Below are 17266 nucleotides of genomic sequence, written 5' to 3'. Positions count from 1 at the left end.
TTTATACAGCTTTTTAATAATAATAATAATAGACATGGAAAAGAAAATTTGAAGATATGATTGGGAAGGAACAAAAATGTTATCGGAATGTAATCACTGCAAAGGTTGACTTTTTGAGAATAACATTATTCTGCATGATGATGCTTAAACATCAATTCTAGCAAAATTCTATTGGAAGAGAATAAGTGGTGAAATGGTAGTGTAAGTAAGGTTAAACCCTCACCACTTTTAACAGTAAACTCATAGATAATTCTTTACATTGATTAATCAATACACATCATGTGGAAATACTACTAAGAAATGCATCAATAAATACCAGAAGCATCATGAAGCTCAAAGCAGATGTTTCTGGCAACCATAGCCAGGAGTTAGAAAAGAAACAAGGGCTTTGTTTTGTGTCATTACTATAGCTTTGTAGAAATATGTAAAATCTGGTTATTATTTTTTATAAAAATAGAAACTGACTTTTTCAAAGGTCATTAGTGTATTTTATCCATCCCTATAACATACTCTCTCTCCTACCCTGCCCTCAGATTCACTACCCCAATAGTAACACTTCCTATTTTATTATTCTCTTTTAATCCTTCATACAAGAGTGTTCCATCTCCTTTCTCTGAATTCCCTTCCCTGTGGTGGTTTCTTGGCCTGTATTGGTATTTTATATAAAACACACAGTTCCTGAAGTGAAGATTCAACGTTAACATCCACACAAGAAGAAAACATGTGATGTTTGTCTTTCGGGGTCTGGGTTGACTCAGAATGCTTGTTTCCAGTGTCTGTATTTGCCTGAATATTTGATAATTTCATTTTTAATAGCTGAGTCATATCTCATTGTGCAAATGTACACATTTTTATTATCAATTCATCAGTTGATAGACATCTAGGCTGTTTCCATTTCCTGGATATTGTGAATAGAGAAACTTTGAACATGAAGGAGCAGGTATGGATGCCCGTGAGTGGTATAGCTGGATCTTGTGGTATGTTTAGTTTTAGCCTTTAGAGGAAACTCCATATTGGTTTCAAGAGGCTGCACAGTTTACACTCCCACCAGCAATCAGTAAGCACTTCCCTTTCACTACATTGGTCTTTATTGTTTTGTTTTGTTTTTCTTAGCCATTCTGAGCAGGATGAGATGAAATCTGAAAGTAGTTTTAATTTGCCCCGATAGATAAGGATATTGACCATTAAAAACAACAGCAACAAAAACCAACACTGTTTTCCAGGGGCTGGAAAGATGACTTAGTGGTTAAGAGCACTAGCTGCTCTTCCAGAGGACCTAGGTTTAATTTCCAGCACCGACATGGCAGGTCACAACTGTCTGTAACTTCAGTTCCAGGGGTATAAGGGGCTCTGACACCCTCAGACATACATACATGCAGTTGAAACACCAATGTATATAAAAATAAATAAAGTATTTTAAAAATGTTTTCCAGTCATTTGTATTCCGTTTTTTGAGAACACTCTACTTCTGTGCCTTATTTTATAAATTGCTTTTTGTTTATTTATTTCTGTATATATTCCAGATACTAATCCTCTGTCAGATGTATAGCTGGTAAAATAAAAATATTCCCCCTTTTGTAGGCTGTCTCTTTACTTGAGTGATGGTGTCCTTTGTATACAGAAAGCTTTTAGTTGTATGAGGTCATTTATTATTGATTTGAATGCCTATGATACTGGGTTTCCATGCAGAAAATACTTTCTTATGCCAGTGAGTCCAAGTGTATTTATCAGGGTTTCTTTATTAGATACGATATAAAGTTTTATGTTGAGGTTTTTGACCCACTAGAGTTGAGTTTTGTACAGAGAGCTACACATCATGTTTCACTATTCTACATTTAGCCTATTGAATCTGAGCAGCACAGTTTGTTAAAGATGTTGTCTTTTGTCCAGTGTGTGTGTGTGTGTGTGTGTGTGTGTGTGTGTGTGTGTTGGCTTCTTTGTCAAAAGTCAGGTGACTAGAGGAGTGTGGGTGTATATGTAGGTCTTCAGTTCTATCCCATTGACCAGTGAGTCTGTGTTTATTGCTATAGCTCTGTAGTATTACTTGCAATATTTGAAAAAGAGGGTGGTACCTCCAGCAGTTGCACTGTTGTTTGGAAATGCCTTGATTATCCCAAGTCTTTTGTATTTCCATATACATTTTAAGTATATTTCTTTAATATCTGCAAAGAACTGCATTGGAATTTTGGGGGGGATAGTGTTGAATCTCTAGATTGCTTTTGGTAGAATGGCCATTGTCATAATATTTATCCTGTCAATCATGAGAATGTGATGTCTTTACATTTTCTAGTATCCTCAGTATTTTTTTTCAGTGTCCTAAGATTTTTGCTGTACAGGTCTCACTTCCTTTGTTGGATTTATTCCAAGTTTTTTATGTTTGACTGTTGCAAACGGTGTTATCTTAGTGTTCTATTGCTGTGAAGAAGCAGCATGACCAAGGAAGCTCTTCCGAAAGAAGCAGTTTCAGAGGTTAGTTCATTGTCATCACTGCAGCGAGTGCAGCAGTGTGTAGGCACACGTGGTGCTGGAGAAGTCGCTCAGAATTCTACATCTGTATCTGTAGGCAGCACGAAGCAGCAGCACTGGGCCGAGCTTGGGCTTTCGGAACCTCAACGCCTTCCCTCAGTGACGCACTTCCTCTAATAAGGCCACCTCTTCTCCAACGAGGTCACACCTCCTAATTCTTCTCAGAGAGCTACTCCCTAATGATGAAGCGTCCAGATATATGAACCTATAGGGGCCATGCTTACCACACCCTGTAACGGCAATGCCCCTACTAGACCCTAGAGGTTAACAAATAAAAAGTGCCAGAAACCAGTTACTTTTTTGCTGGCCAGTGTGAGCCCATAGACACACCCTCCCCAAATCATAGGATTTTGCCATTCCTCTTTGTTACTCTCCAAAACTTGACAGTAAGAGCCTATTGCTGAAGACACCACATACTTGAGCCACAGAACATGGAAAGATCAAGTTGGCACCCACCTGATTCATCACTACTGGCTAGCTTTTATACTTCTATGGATGCTACTACAGCAGAAAAATAATCATCAACCATATCCAGGCGTGAATCTTGTGAGCTACATTGACTGGCCTGGAAAGCTTTCCATTAGTTAGGGTAATAGTGGCACAAAATCACATCACGGGCGTAACCAACCATTTTGTGGTTGGATTTAAGGCCCACTCCATGAGATGAATTCCATACCTGGCACCTTCACCGGGCCAAGGGCCTATATACAGGCCACAGCACTAGGGGTAAATCTACTATTGTTATTTTGTTAAATAGATGTACGATTGAATAACTTCTAATGACTTTATCTGTCAATCCTGATCTGAGAAGCTTCTATTTGCATTAGATGGTGATTAACACAGAGACCTACAACTTGTCCAAGTGCAGGAAATAAGAGACTACAGAACGCTCAGCCTTCATGCATCCCCTCCTCCCAGTGCTTAGTTATCCCTTGGTAGAGAGGATTAAAAAAAAAAAAAAGTGAAAGAGTTAGAGACGGTAGATGACTGTTTAAAAACTATGCTTTGGGCAGCAGGGCATCTGCACATAGGAATTCACAGCAGTTGAGATGGCATGTATGAAATCTGTGCAAACTTAAGCCTTGCCAAATCCCAGCATGGAGGTGAGTGTTAGGCATGAAATTCCAGCCCTAACCATTGAGTGATTGCTAACTGCTAGCTGCTGGGAGGAGAATTTCCTTTAAGAATGTAGCCCCTGGTAAGTTGGCTATGCACCAGTGGAAAACCAAGAATATTTGGGCAGCAAAATTTGGTCTTGCTGGGTTTAAAAATAATAATTTTTAAAAGGACACAAAGTTGAGTGGTAAGGAAGGGAGGCAGATCTCAGAAGAGTTGGGGGGGGTAGATATCAATTAAAACACATTGTATGAAAGTCTCAAAGAAATGATAAAATTTTTAAAATGCAAATTAACTTTTTCTTTTATATGTAGATAAAAGTATATCTTTTACCATAAAGCTATCTATCAGTGAAATTATGAAGACATTGGCATCTTCAAATTATCTAGGAACCCATTTGCTAACTCACCTATAAACTGACCTTGACCACATTATAATAAAGAACTAATGTCTCCCCTCTCTCATTTGCAGTAACCAAAGTAAGAGCTACTGCATATTCATTAAAGATAAAGACCAGCAGCTGGAACAGAGCTAAGCAGCATCGTGGCAGCTACAGCATTCTTAGCACTTTAAATCACTTGAGTACAAGTATGTATTAGGTATCTGGGGACTAGGCCATATAGTTGCAATAGCTATCACAGGTAATTCTCTAACACTGAGTAAGAATTCAATCGCCAAAAAAAAAAAAAAAAAAAAAAAAAATCAATGAGGAAGGTGAATGGGTTGCAGATAAATTATCCAGTCTTTAAAAACAATCCACAAAGTGATTAAAATGAATTTGAACAGGAGAGAAAAAGTTTGTTAGCTTTATTTTTGATAACAAATAAAACATTCCACATTTAACTCGAAAAAATGTGTACCAGTACAAATTCTCACTTCCCCACTTATACAATGCTCACATAAAAATGCGCACAGATATTTTACAGTGTTACACCATGACACTTGGAGGCTGCAGTGAAAGTAGTATTCATCGTCTCCACAGCAGCCAGATCCGCTGTTTTGTCTCTAAATCAGCTCTCCCCTGGTTAGGCAACACGTCAGTACCAGCAATTATGGCTACAATGGCTGAAAGCCATAGATCCCTGTGTGCTACTATTATCACATTCTCCCACAGAGAAGGGTGTCACTACATTTTAAATTATTAGCATTAACCAGGGTGGTAGTGTGTTTCAGAGGACTTTTAACAGTACGTGCACAAAGACTATTATAAAGGAAAAAAATAGATAACTGAAGAATAGAAGAAAAATGTGCAGTGTAGTTATAGTAGCATGGGAGACACTTGGAAATATTCCCTGACTCCCATAAATGTTAGTACAAGGTTTTCTGTCAAAATGAAGGGTTCATCTTTAAAGGATCATAGCAAAGAAAGCAGCAGAAAATAGAGTACTAGGCAAATTTTTAGTTAGGGAAGGAAAACCACATGAAAGACTTTAAATGCAAGAGTTACTTTTGTATTTGTTCTATTTCTATACATTTTATTATAGCAGATGTATTTTATGTGAAGATTAAAACCCCCTACTCTTTTTAGCCTTGCTAACAAACTTCAAAACACTCAGTTGAAGGAGAATCAAATGCCATTTTCTCTTCCAAATCCAATCTCTCAAACTGGGCAAAAAGAATTTGAGATAAGAAATGGCTTGCCAAAGAAAACAGTGAATGCTGTCTTGTGCTCTGCAAGAGAAGTTGTGCTATCAGGTATAAAAGCCAGAGGACTGGCGAGGCTTTTTGAAACAAATTTTGATACTACTTCTTGATCTTGGGATGAATGCAGAAAATAGTATCCTTTGTGTACTGTAAAGAGGAACGTCCCCAATACTTTGTTCACGTTCAAACGAGTAAAGGAGTCTGATTCCCCATTAAATGTTCAAGCTTAAAATTTAATGCTTTATGGCTGACTATCAAGGTATTGGGCAAATTCCTGAGGGGGGGGGAAGTTTTAATTTTGTGAACAAAGTCCTTATATTTAAAAATTTGTGGAAGACATAAAGAAATAGTTTGGGACTGAGAAAAAAAGCATTATGACAATCATAATTTTTAATCTTTATGTTTAAAGAATGAAAGCTGCATTTAAGTAAGACCTAAAAATTTCTGGAGAAGGAAAAAAAAGTGGACAATTCAAACAAGAAACACAGTGTGAAATGACTGGAATTCAATAAGTCTCTCATAATAGGTTCTGGGAAACATACCTACTGCCATTCACTTACTATCCCATAGTTTTTTGTTTGTTTCCACACCTTTCTATCACATCTGCTTTTGGAGCAGTTCAGTTGTCTATGAGAGCTTATATTTTTAGTTCAGAAATGTTCTAATTTTGTGTACATTTTAAAATGAAAATAGAATGACATCACTTTCCCCTCCCTCCAGCCCCACCCAGGTATTCTCTTTCCAGCCCTTCCGATGCTACCCTCTACACACATTCTATTCTCATTTTCTTTTCCAAATTGCTTTTTCTAGCTTTTTTAGTTTGTTTTTGAAGAGATGGAATCCAGGTCCTTGAACACATTTAGCTGGCACACACTGGTCTAGGTTCCACTTAGCTTCTTGGATTTTACTAATTAACAGGCTTGTGCAGAACTATAGTAGTAAAAGTTTTACTATTTTAGCATAATGGGATAAAACAACCTGTTTGGCAAAATATGTAGCCTGATCATTAAGGAGGAGAAAATGCTCCAAACTCACTGACGTAGATTTGAGAATTGTTTAAGGCTTCGAGTTTTTGAAGAACCAGACTTAGATAAAATGAATGTAAAAATGCATACTTTAATACTTGATCCTTTAGACAAGGAAATGTGTAACAGATCACAAGCAAACATAGTAAAATGACAGACAGGACTGAGTAACCACTGCGTTTGGTACCTCACATAGTTTTCTTGACATTTTTAAAGTCGGTCTAACTGTCCCAGCTTCCACTAGACTACCCTCATGAGCAGGTGGTTTCATTTCAGATGAGGAACCTGAGACAGAAAAGCAATTCCCCAACTTATTTACATGCTCTAACAGAAACTTTAACCTTGAACCAACTGCAGCCTAGGTTTTGAATACTAAAGTTCATGTGTTTGCATCATTTCTCAAGAACTTCTGAGATCTCGGATGTCACCATGTTTTCAGTTAATAAGAGGTACATTTTTAATAAAATATAAAATGACCTACTTCTCAGTTTTGTTAACTGTGATTTAAAAGTGGCCTTCTAAAACCCAATTATGTTATAAAGTCTTGCCTTTTTCTTTTATTTCTTTTTTCTTTTCTTTTCTTTTTTCTTTTTTTTTCCTTTTTTGGTTTTTATAGTCTTTAGAATTTTGCTGTGTAGCCTTGGCTGTCCCAGGCTCCCATGGCTGGCCTAGAACTCAGTGATCCACCTGTCTCTGCCACCCCAAGTGCTGGGATTACAGGTGTGCACCACCCGCGCCTGACCCGTCTTGGCACTTTTAAAAATTAATTTTCCCCTTAAAATTAAGACTTGTTTAATTTGAAATACCCACACGTTGTTTGAGGGCTCTTAACGTATATGGTTTCATCTTCCTCTGTAGAAGTGGTCCTCATGACCCAGTTTTATCACGGGTAGCTTTAAAACGTTGTTTTCGGTTTGTTGGCCATGGGTTAGCAATGTATTAAGAGCTACGAGGGAGTAGCAGTTTGTCACAAAAGTTTAACATGCAACTGTTTCGTTGAAACTGAACAACGAACAAACATCTCTAGGACAACTTACGTGATAATTGTGCGCCTAACGTTAAGAATGGTGAGATGCACATTTCACACACTTCACCGTAGTCCGATTTATCATTTCCACATCCCACTTTTTTTACGAAAAGCCTTTTCAGCTTTTCACTCAGTCATATTATTTTTGTGTTAACCTTTAATGCTCTTTTTAAAGGTGAGCGTCAACGCCGCGCACGCCTATCCCGCGCGAGCCCATGGCGGGGCCGGTCAAACCCCGGCCGGGCGGCCCGAACGCTCGGCAGAGAGGTGCGCGGCGGCCTCGCTCTGCGTCTGCGCACGCGCGCGCCACCCAAGTGGCGTCGGACCCGCACCAGACCCGGATCCCGCCTGAGCCGCGCGGCTCCCGGAAGGGGGCGTGGCCTGGGGCGGCCACGCCCCGGCGCGCCGCAAGCGAGGGGGTGTCCGGCCGCGCCGCGTTTCCGGCGCGCTCCCCCGCGTCGCGCGTTCCGTGGTCTCGCCCACCCCCGCTGCCATGTTGGATTGTGCGGCCGCCGCCGCCGCCGCCGCCGCCGCCGCCGCCGCCGCCGCCGGAGGACTGGGGGAGTTGCGAGTGTAGCGCCGCCGCCGGAGCGCGAGCCCGACGAGCGTCCGGCCCGAGCCCAGCGGGGCGGGAGCCGGCAGCTTCCCGGTCGGCGCGCGGCTCGAGGGCGCCCGCCGTCCGCGCCTTCCCTCGGCCTCTGCGCGCCCGAGGAGCGGCGGGATGCTGTGCCTGTGACTGCCAGCCCGCGCCCCTGTCACCCCGAGCGGGACCCAGAGCTCGCCCGCCGCCGCGAGACACGGCCCCGGGCGCCGCGCCCCACCGGCGACACCATGAGCTCGGGCCAGCAGCCTCCGCGGAGGGTCACCAACGTGGGCTCCCTGCTGCTCACCCCGCAGGAGAACGAGTCGCTCTTCTCCTTCCTCGGCAAGAAATGTGTGGTCAGTGGCCGAGACCCCTGTCGCCGCCCCCACCGTCCCGGGCCGGGGTCGGGCCGGGGTCTCGAGAGCGGGGGGGAGACGGGAGCGGGCGCCACACGGCTGGGGTGCCGCTGCGGGCCAGGCCTCCAGCCTCCCCGGCCCGGGTGCAGGCCGGCCGGGAGCCGCCTCCCCCGGCTGCTGGAGAACAAGGGAGTGTCACCTCGCAGGCCTGCCCAGAAGGCCAGGTCGGCCAGGCCGGGTCTGTGCCCTTGCTGCAGGTTCAAACTTTACTCTAGACCACAAGGGGATTTTTTCTTCGTGCAGTAGCAGCTTAATCTCAGAACAGGATCCCGGCACTGGCCCTTGCTTCACTTCCTCCTTCTGGGTCTGGATTATCTTCCTTAACAATGCTAGAGGTTTTAGGAGTGTGTGGATGGGGGAAGAAGCGAATTGGATTTTCGGTCCCCCTTTAGGATTCCAGGAGAGGGTGAAGTGCAGTGCAGGTTCACGGACACTTTGGATCACGGCAAGGGCAGGAAACGCGCCTGCTCCCCATTGCAAAGAATTGGGGTTTATTTCTCCAACAGAAACTAGGCCTAGTTTCTGCCCTCCGCTGCACTGTTTTTCTTTCTTTCTTTTCTCCCCTTGCATTGGTAGGAGGGGGTGCTGCTTTCACCGCAGTCATACGGAGGGAAGCGGCAGTTTCTAGTAGTTCTTGGCCTTTGGAATCAAAAGCGGTTCCGAGTTTGGTGCTGTGGGCCCATCCCAACCCCAGATGGCGGATTGGTAGCGAGCAGTTCTGTGGGAAGGGGAATGCGTGTTGTTGACGGAAGCATTCATTACATTGGCTGCAGGCGTTTCTGGGGGTGGGGAAGGTCTCCCTTGCGGAGGCCTTATCTTGATCTTACTGAGGTGACTGAGTTGAAAGGGGGATTGTTGAAAAGCTGGCTGCCTCCCTTTCTACCATCTGTTCGCTCGCACCCTCCGAATTTGCTCCCTGGAACCCACAAAACACTCAGAGAAGTTTCAGCTGAGCAGATCGGTTTTAGAGTTTCCCTTACCAGCGCTAGATGTGTCAAATCAGACCACCTGCTGAAGAAGTTAGGAGGAGAAAATTTCTGGAAACTTACCAGATTAATTGTTAACTTAGGTTACTCTTTGTGTCTGCTTTTGGAAACGAAATCATTCCATTGAACTTAGATGCATTTCTTGTTCTAAAATTTAGACTTTGAAGAACAGTTTGTCCACTGACTAGAAGCAGAAAAAAAAAAGAATTTGGTAGACAATTTTAAAGATGAATGAAGTCCTTCCCCCTTTATAGTTCTTTAAACAAATGAGAAAATGGAGCCCTTGGCCCCAAGTCACACAGTAATTTAGGAATGTAACTGGAACTATATGCCCAGATCCTTTGTACTTTCCACGACATCATGTTTTGTGTGGATTTATTTCCCCGTAATGAGTTGTTTCTCGGAGTGGTGTTAAAGGAATAACTACATTTTTACACAAAGCTAATATAATTAAAATGTAAGTTTCTTAAAGCAGCAGTAATGTTTATGTTTTTCAGTTCAGAAAAACCTTTTTTTTTCCTATGAAAAAAACAGGGAAGAGGTCAGCTTGGCTGGTTTATTACAGGTAGTATACAATCTACAAACTTAAGTAGCTTCCCACGTTCACATACCAGGCCCATGAACTTCAGGCATGGCAGACATTGCACTTACGTGCTGTTGTACTGATTGCTCAGAGCTTAACTGTAGTGTTTACCCAGGGCTTCAAGGAAATGACAGATGTGGGAGTATATTTCTAGAGACAAAGCATGGCAGACTAAGCATAGTTGAGTTGCTGAATCGGTTACAGGTAGTCAGTGCCTCATTTCTTCATACCATGTATTATTAATCAACTTTAACTTTTGAATTGCAGTAATTTAAAACCACTTTGTTATCCTTGCCTTCTCTTGTGAAAATTAACTGTAAAATTTGGAGCCTAAGGTTTAAGAGCGAGCCGTGTAAAATTGATGTTTTGGAATAGTCTTTGCTTTCTTTTTTTTTTCTTTTTTCTTTTTTTTTTTTTTGTAGTTTAAAACAACAGTGCAAAGTATTGTCCATAAATTGAGCCATAACTGTACAGGTCAGACCAAATGTAGCAAGCAGATGTATTCAGAGCTCTCTCTACAATGTGAAGAAATTAAACTAGTTATATAGTGCCAGATTTTAAGCAAGTTTTTCATTTCTTTCATTGAACAAACATGTATTGAGTAATTAAATGTTGAGGTCAAAAGTCAAGATTGATGCTTGCCATCAGGGAAATTGGTGTTTGAAGAGGGAAACAACATGTAAACCGAAGAGCTAAGTCAGTTGCAGACAAGGATGAAAGAGCTGCCTGTACAGGAAAGACTGGTTTTAAGCTCAGGGTCACTTTGAACAAGCCCCTTAACCTTCCTGGTCTGTATTTGCTTTTCCTACCTGTAAAATTAGAATGCTATCTCATGGATTGCTTGTGTTGATTAGGAATATACATAAATATCTGGAAACTTCTTATAAAAAGGCAGAAAACTATAGGAGAGAGTGGTGGAAGAGTAAGTAGAGAAGTAAAAATTTTATTAAACGGTCAGTACATGATTAAGACTAGGTTGATAAAGGATATGGAAGTACTTGGAAAATTAGGAGACTTTCTTAGTGAACAGGGATTTTCCCATTTATATATGTGTTGGAATCATTGTAGAAATTATTAGGCATGTGTGTAGGTAGGTTCAGTTTCTTGGTAAATTGGTTTCCTAGGTCTGAGGTAGAGGTTGCTCATTTCTGTTTTTTATCAAGTGTAGTGGGAAGATTTGAATGCATTATAATTTGAGAGTAGAAGACCATTTCTGATGGTTAAGTCCAGAGATAACACTTTGGAAACATGATTGCCACATTGGTGATAATGGGTTTACTTTTGATCTCTAGTTTGTATTCTGTGAGTTAAAGTGAAAACTTTTTAGTACAGCATGTCCGTGTCCTTTGAGAGGTCATGATACATTTCATAACTAAGAGGCAGGTTCAGTTGATGCACTGTTTATGGGGAGCGACATACAGATCAGGGTTCACCTACCCATATTTGGGATAAGGTTAAGGCAGTGTAGAAACGGACTGTAGATGGTGAGAGAAGTGAAAAAGGAGCTCCCACAGGTGTCTGTTGATGCCCCATAAAATACAAAGGGGCCTGAACTAAAAGTTTGTAGATAGAGGTTTCAAAAGACTACCAGAATGCCTAGGTCCCACTTAGGTGTAGAAGGTGAGGTAAGAGAATTGCAGTATAGGCAGACGTTAGAGGAAAGCAGAAAAGTATGTAGGAACGTACATTTCTCATTTTCTGGAAGTGATTGGCTTTGTGAATCTTAGAAGTTTGTTGTTATGCTATAGCTTTAATAAATAGACTTATGAAAATTAGGGTTTCATTTAAAGTTAGTGTAATATGTGAATGTGTGTTATAACTGACATGGAGCTAATGGTTCCATTGGTATTGTTACCTGGGAGTATTGTCTCATAAACTTTAAGAGGAAGATTCACTTAGAGTGAAGTACTGTTGACTTTCAGGTTGAGCAATAGCTAATTTGTTTAAGGAGTGTGTATGTTCTTGTTATGTGGGGTTTGATATGTGTAGTCCCAAGTAAGGGTTGGGGAAAATAAAACCTGTAGATAGTCCTGTCTAGCCTTCGATGTTCTCAGTGAATCGAGGCTGGTGAGGATTGGCCTTTTTTTCCCCTGTCATACTCACCTTTTTTGTTTTTGTTTTGTTTGTTCTGTTTATCTTGTTTTTGGTGTGATTGCTTATTAGAATTTTTTTATTAGTATTTTACCTTCATTTTCTTTACTTCCTTGGCCCTCATTTTTATTGCTCATCTTCATTAGTTAAATTGTGTTTCCTCACTTTGTATGCAGTTCTGAGAGATAGACCTAACATCTTGATACTTTTCTATAATTTTCACGTCACAGGTGAGTGACGAATTCTTGGTTGAATAAATAATTGCCCATTTGAGTCACACTTAAGAACCTAATCAGCATTTCATACTACTTGATCAAGTTGTAAAGAACTTTATTTTCTTGGCAGATATTGTCTGAAGTTCAGTCTTTCTTCATTAAGCAAAATGGTTTCATTCCCCTGCTAAGCTAATATATGTGGTAGGAGTGGCTCTGTCTAACCGTTGTTCTGTTTGTTTTAAGTCACACCCTGTGTGTAGCAGTTCTTAAGTAGAGAGGGAGAGATGTACTTTAAAAGAAATCTTAATGATGGCCCGAATTAAGGCAGTAGTGTTAGAATGAAAGTGGAAATGCCTTTTACTTTGAGCAATGAAGAGAGAAAACGCTAAAATTGACTGGATTTGGAATATACAACCATGAGAAGTGCCCTCCTCGGGTGTAGGAAGAAGGTGAGCACAGAAGTGTGGTAATGTGGACCATGTGAGCAGAGGAGATGAGAAGAATGTAGCCTATGCTGTACATCCTGGTCATCCTTGGTTCTGTAGAGTGGGCACATTTCTTGACCTTAGCTTCTAAGTCTAGAAAAAAGGTCTTACTAAAGGATTTTAAAGAATGTCATATTTAAGTAACATGTAAGAGTGGCTGCCACCTATGAAGGAAGTACTTTAGGAATTTGTAGCATATAAAGAAAGTTATTATTGAAATAACTATTCAGTGTTCACTTAATTACTACATTATATGAATGTATAGTTACATGCAATTTATTAGTCTCTGTTGATATTACAAGGTGCTATAACAGAGTACCACAAACCAGGTAGTTTATAGAACAGTGCAGATTGTTCTCAAGCTAGAAACCTAAAATAAAACTACTAGCGGAGTTTGTTCCTTCTGGAGAAACTGAGAGTGAATGTATTTCATAGCTGTCATCTAGTGTCTAACACTGGGAATCCTTAAGGTTCCTTGACTCCATCCAGCGTCTGCCTTTACAAATAACATGGCATGCTGTGCTCATCTGTCTCCTCCATAAGGACATCCAGTCATACTGCATTAGGGTCAGCCTTAATGACCTCATTTTAACTTGTTTATATTTGTAAAGATCCCCTTTCCAAGTAGGATTAACTTCACAGGTGTGAGGATTTCAAGGTTGCTTTCTGGAGGACACAATTCACCTTAATATCAGAATGTACTTTGACTTTCCAAAAAAAAAAAAAAAAGCTTCAGTAATATAATAAACATTGAGATGTGTCCTTTCTAGTATTTATATAGAGTAAGTTATAGGAAATAAAACTAGAATACAAGCATTAAAAGTACCATGTGGGTAGATAACTGTCTACCTGCCCACCAAACAGCAGTTACAAACTACCTTTTCATCAGCACCCGATATTTGAAAAATGTCTTACTGGTGAAAGAGTCTCATTGTTTCATTTTGTAGTTTTAGTGAAACTGAACATCCTTCATATCTGTTGAGCATGCATATACTTCTTAGGCCATTTATTTTCTCTTAGTGATTTGGAAGAACTGTTGTTGGCTCCTGAGAATGCTTCTGTACCTCCTGAACAGCCCAGCTACATAGCTGTTTTTGCATATTGGTAGACAATCAATCTTGGAGCCTTCTTCTGTTCAGGAGTTTAGGAAGAAGTGACCAGTCAATGTAGAACCACATTGCCTGAAAGAAATTGTAGACTAGAGAGAGCTGTAGGGTTCCTGAGGATGCAAAATCACCAGTTTACTGTACCTTTGCTCGTGGGTGACCAGCAGTATGGAAGATAATCACGAGTAGATGATGGTGACTATTTCTGGGGCTGCTGGATAGATTGGAAGGTTTAAAAGGAGGAGGTCCCCGAGTCTGTTCTGTAGAAACACTGTTGAAGCAGTGGGTGAACTGCATTGTTATATCAAAAATTTTTTTTAGTATATTTACTAACATAGTTTCAAAAGTACCTTTTGAAATGGTACTTTTAAAGAGTTTTCAGGTGTATTTAAAGCTAATTTTACATTCTCTTCTGTTTCTTTAATTTGCCTGCTACTTGTCTTCAGTGAGTGTAGCTTTACAGTGATGAGACAGCTTGATTAGAGTAAAGCTTTCATTACACTTCAGTGTTTCCTGTTACATTATTTTGCTTGTATTCAGTACCTAGTAAAACTATGCTCTTTCTACCATTCACCAGAAAATAGTTGTTGGATTTATAATAGCATTGGACTTTAGGTTAATTAGAAAGAACTGATACACCGGGGCTTCCTGTTGGCTTTGTTTCTTGTTGTGATAAAAGAAAAGACCCTGACAAAAAGCAATTTAGGAAGAAGAATTTATTTTAGCTCACAGTTTAGATTACAGTCCATCATAGCAGGGAAGTCAAGGCGGCAGGTAATTAACAGAGCTAGTCACAGATCCAGTCAAGAGCAGGAGGAAATCAGTTCATGCATGCTAACTGCTCAGCTAGCTTTCTCTCTCTTAATTTGGGACCCAGATCCAGAGAATGCTGCCGCCTACTTTGAGGCTGGGTCTTCTCACACCATTTAACACAACTAAGATTGTTCCAATAGACGGACGTGCCCGCAGGCCAGGCCAGTCTAGACAACCCCTTATCCAGACCTTCTCAAGTGATTGTAGATTGTGCCGAGTTGATATTTAAAATTCAGAATTTTCTTCACAGTAGAAAAGTATTGGTCAGATATGCTTGTTTAATATTTCATACGTGTGTTAGCAAAGTTAACAGAGGGCTCTGCCTGGTTTTCCCCAGTATGATTAGGCTCCACATGAAGCTCTCCCGGCTTGACTCTCATCCATATCTCTGTCTATGCTTGTCTGTCTGCATTTTAAACACAGTTTTATGAAGAACAGGTATATATATCATTTTTAAAATACTTTTTTATTATGGAGCCTTACATAGATGAAACGTAGACTAGAGTAACTAATCTAACACGTACCATGGCCACCAACAGACAGCCCATGTTGATTGCTCTGTATCTCCCCTCACTACCAATTCCTGCATTGTTTGAAAAGGCACTGATTCTTCAGCATCATATGTCTGTATTATCCAGTCATCCTGGCGAAGGATTTGTTAAAATTTATCAGCTTTTAGTTTCATTGATTGATTTTACTGTTTTGTTTTCTATTTTATTAACTTCTATTTTGGTCTTGTTATTTCCTTGTGCTTAATTTGCATTTTCTGGAGTTTTTTTTAATGCTAGCAGTTATTAAACTAAGTTTACTGCCTGTATTCATGTTTGTAAAAAGTAAGTATGGGACCGGCAAACTGGCTTATCAATTAAGAGAGCTTGCTACTCCTACAGAAGACCCAGGTTCAATTTTCAGCAGCTGCAGGGCAGCTCACAACTGCCTGTATTTCTAGTTCTATTGAATCCAGTGCCCTCTCTGGCCTCCTGGGCTTCTTCAAGCACAAAGTACACATACATACATTCAGGCAGATATACATAAGATAAAACAAGTATTTTTTAAGTAGTAATTTATTGCTACATGTTTTCCTCTAAGTACTATTATCGTGGGGTCTCACAGACTCTGTATGTATCAAAAGTGACCAATAGTGCTTTTACCCTTGCTAATTTCCTACCAACTAAGCTCTTTCTTTGACTGTACTTATGAATAAGGCTGCTTCGTGTAATTTTTTTGCCTCAAATATTTTTAAATTATTAGGTGTGTAAGTATTTACAGTTGTTATGTCTTGTTGAATTGGCCCTTTGGGCATTGTGAAGTGACCTCAGAATGTGCCGCAGAATACTTTTCCCTAAAATCAGCTCTGGCTAAAATTCATATCACCAACTGCAGCGTCCTTTAGCATGGAGTTAGTCTTTTGGCATTCCCCCTTCCTCAGTCTCAGTGTCTTTCCCTTGGTGTGTTTCTTGCAGGTATGCTCATAGATGTCCTTAATATCTATGAAGAGTGATTTTTTTTTTCCATTCATAATATCTGTTTTTCTGACTACTTTTCAGATTTTTCTGTTATCAGTTGTATTTAAGGATAGTATGATCGTTATGTGCTGTTTTATTGTTGTTTCTTTCTAGGGCATATGGGTTTATACTCCTTTGTCAGCTTTGGAAATTTTTCAGGATTTGTCTTTAAATGCCACCCTGCCCTCATGAACTTTAGTTACACATGACATAGACCGCTTACCAATTGTCGTGTATATTATTGTTGCCTTCTTCCTTTTTTTCCCCTCTCACTTTATATATAATAGCTGTTACTATGTGTTAAGTATTACATCTGTAGTGTCTAACTTGCCAATTCAGGGATTATGTTTTTATATTTGGAAGTTTAAAGTTAAAATTTTAACAGCTGCCACTATTTTTACTTGTTTAAAAAACTGTAATCATGGTTTAAAAGCTGTCGTCATTGAATTTTGTTTTTTACTAAACAAATTATTATCTTTTGTTACATCAATTAAAAATTCTTATTCCATGCTTCTATAACATGTCTAATCTTTTGGGGGGGCGGGGAGACAGGGCTTCTTTGTGTAACAACCCTGGTTGTAGTCCAGGCTGTCCTCAAACTCCTGAGTGCTGGGATTAAGGATGTGTGCCACCACGCCTGGCTGATAAGCCTAACCCTCTGTGACACGCACAGTATGATGTTCTGCACTAATTGTACGCTGAGGCAAGTTGTTCCTGACTGGCTGTGGACCGTGCTGTGGAGCTAGGTTGTTCGTGCTTTTTTTTTTTTTTTTTTTTTTTTGTATTCTTGGGACTCTTTAATTAATGCCAAGCATTGCATCTGTTATCTAACCCATATCCCATCTAAATTTGCTGGTGGTCATGACCATGACCAAGACAGCTTGTAAACAAAAGCTTTTCACTGGAGTCTTGCTTACAGTTTCAGAGGATGAGTCGATGACCATAATGGTGGGGAGCATGGCTGCAGGCAGGCAGTCTGACAGCCTATATCATGCAAACAAGTTGAAGGGGAGAGAGGGGAAAAGACTGGCATTGATTGGCCTTTGAAACTTCAAAGCTGCCCCCTCCCCCCCGCCCAGTGACATGCCTTTAACAAGGCCACACCTAGTCCTTCCCAAAACAGTTTCACCAGATTGAGATCCAAG

The 17266-nt window shown here is 40.5% G+C and overlaps 1 protein-coding gene across 1 annotated transcript in view; it reads left to right on the top strand.

Annotated features, from left to right (window-relative positions):
• Nucleotides 1-7811: 7811 nt before the first annotated feature.
• Wasl (WASP like actin nucleation promoting factor) overlaps nucleotides 7812-17266 on the top strand; it is a 49808-nt gene continuing 40353 nt past the window's right edge. Inside the window, exon 1 of the mRNA XM_021638770.2 lies at nucleotides 7812-8277. Within this exon, the coding sequence (XP_021494445.1) occupies nucleotides 8170-8277 (108 nt within the window). The 5' untranslated portion in view covers nucleotides 7812-8169. The remainder of the gene's footprint in view (nucleotides 8278-17266) is intronic.

This window comes from Meriones unguiculatus, chromosome 21 (genome assembly GCF_030254825.1).
Source record: "Meriones unguiculatus strain TT.TT164.6M chromosome 21, Bangor_MerUng_6.1, whole genome shotgun sequence".
NCBI classification, from domain to species: Eukaryota; Metazoa; Chordata; class Mammalia; order Rodentia; family Muridae; genus Meriones; species Meriones unguiculatus.
Note: the sequence above shows the minus strand (reverse complement) of the source record. Positions and strands in the feature narration are given on the sequence as shown.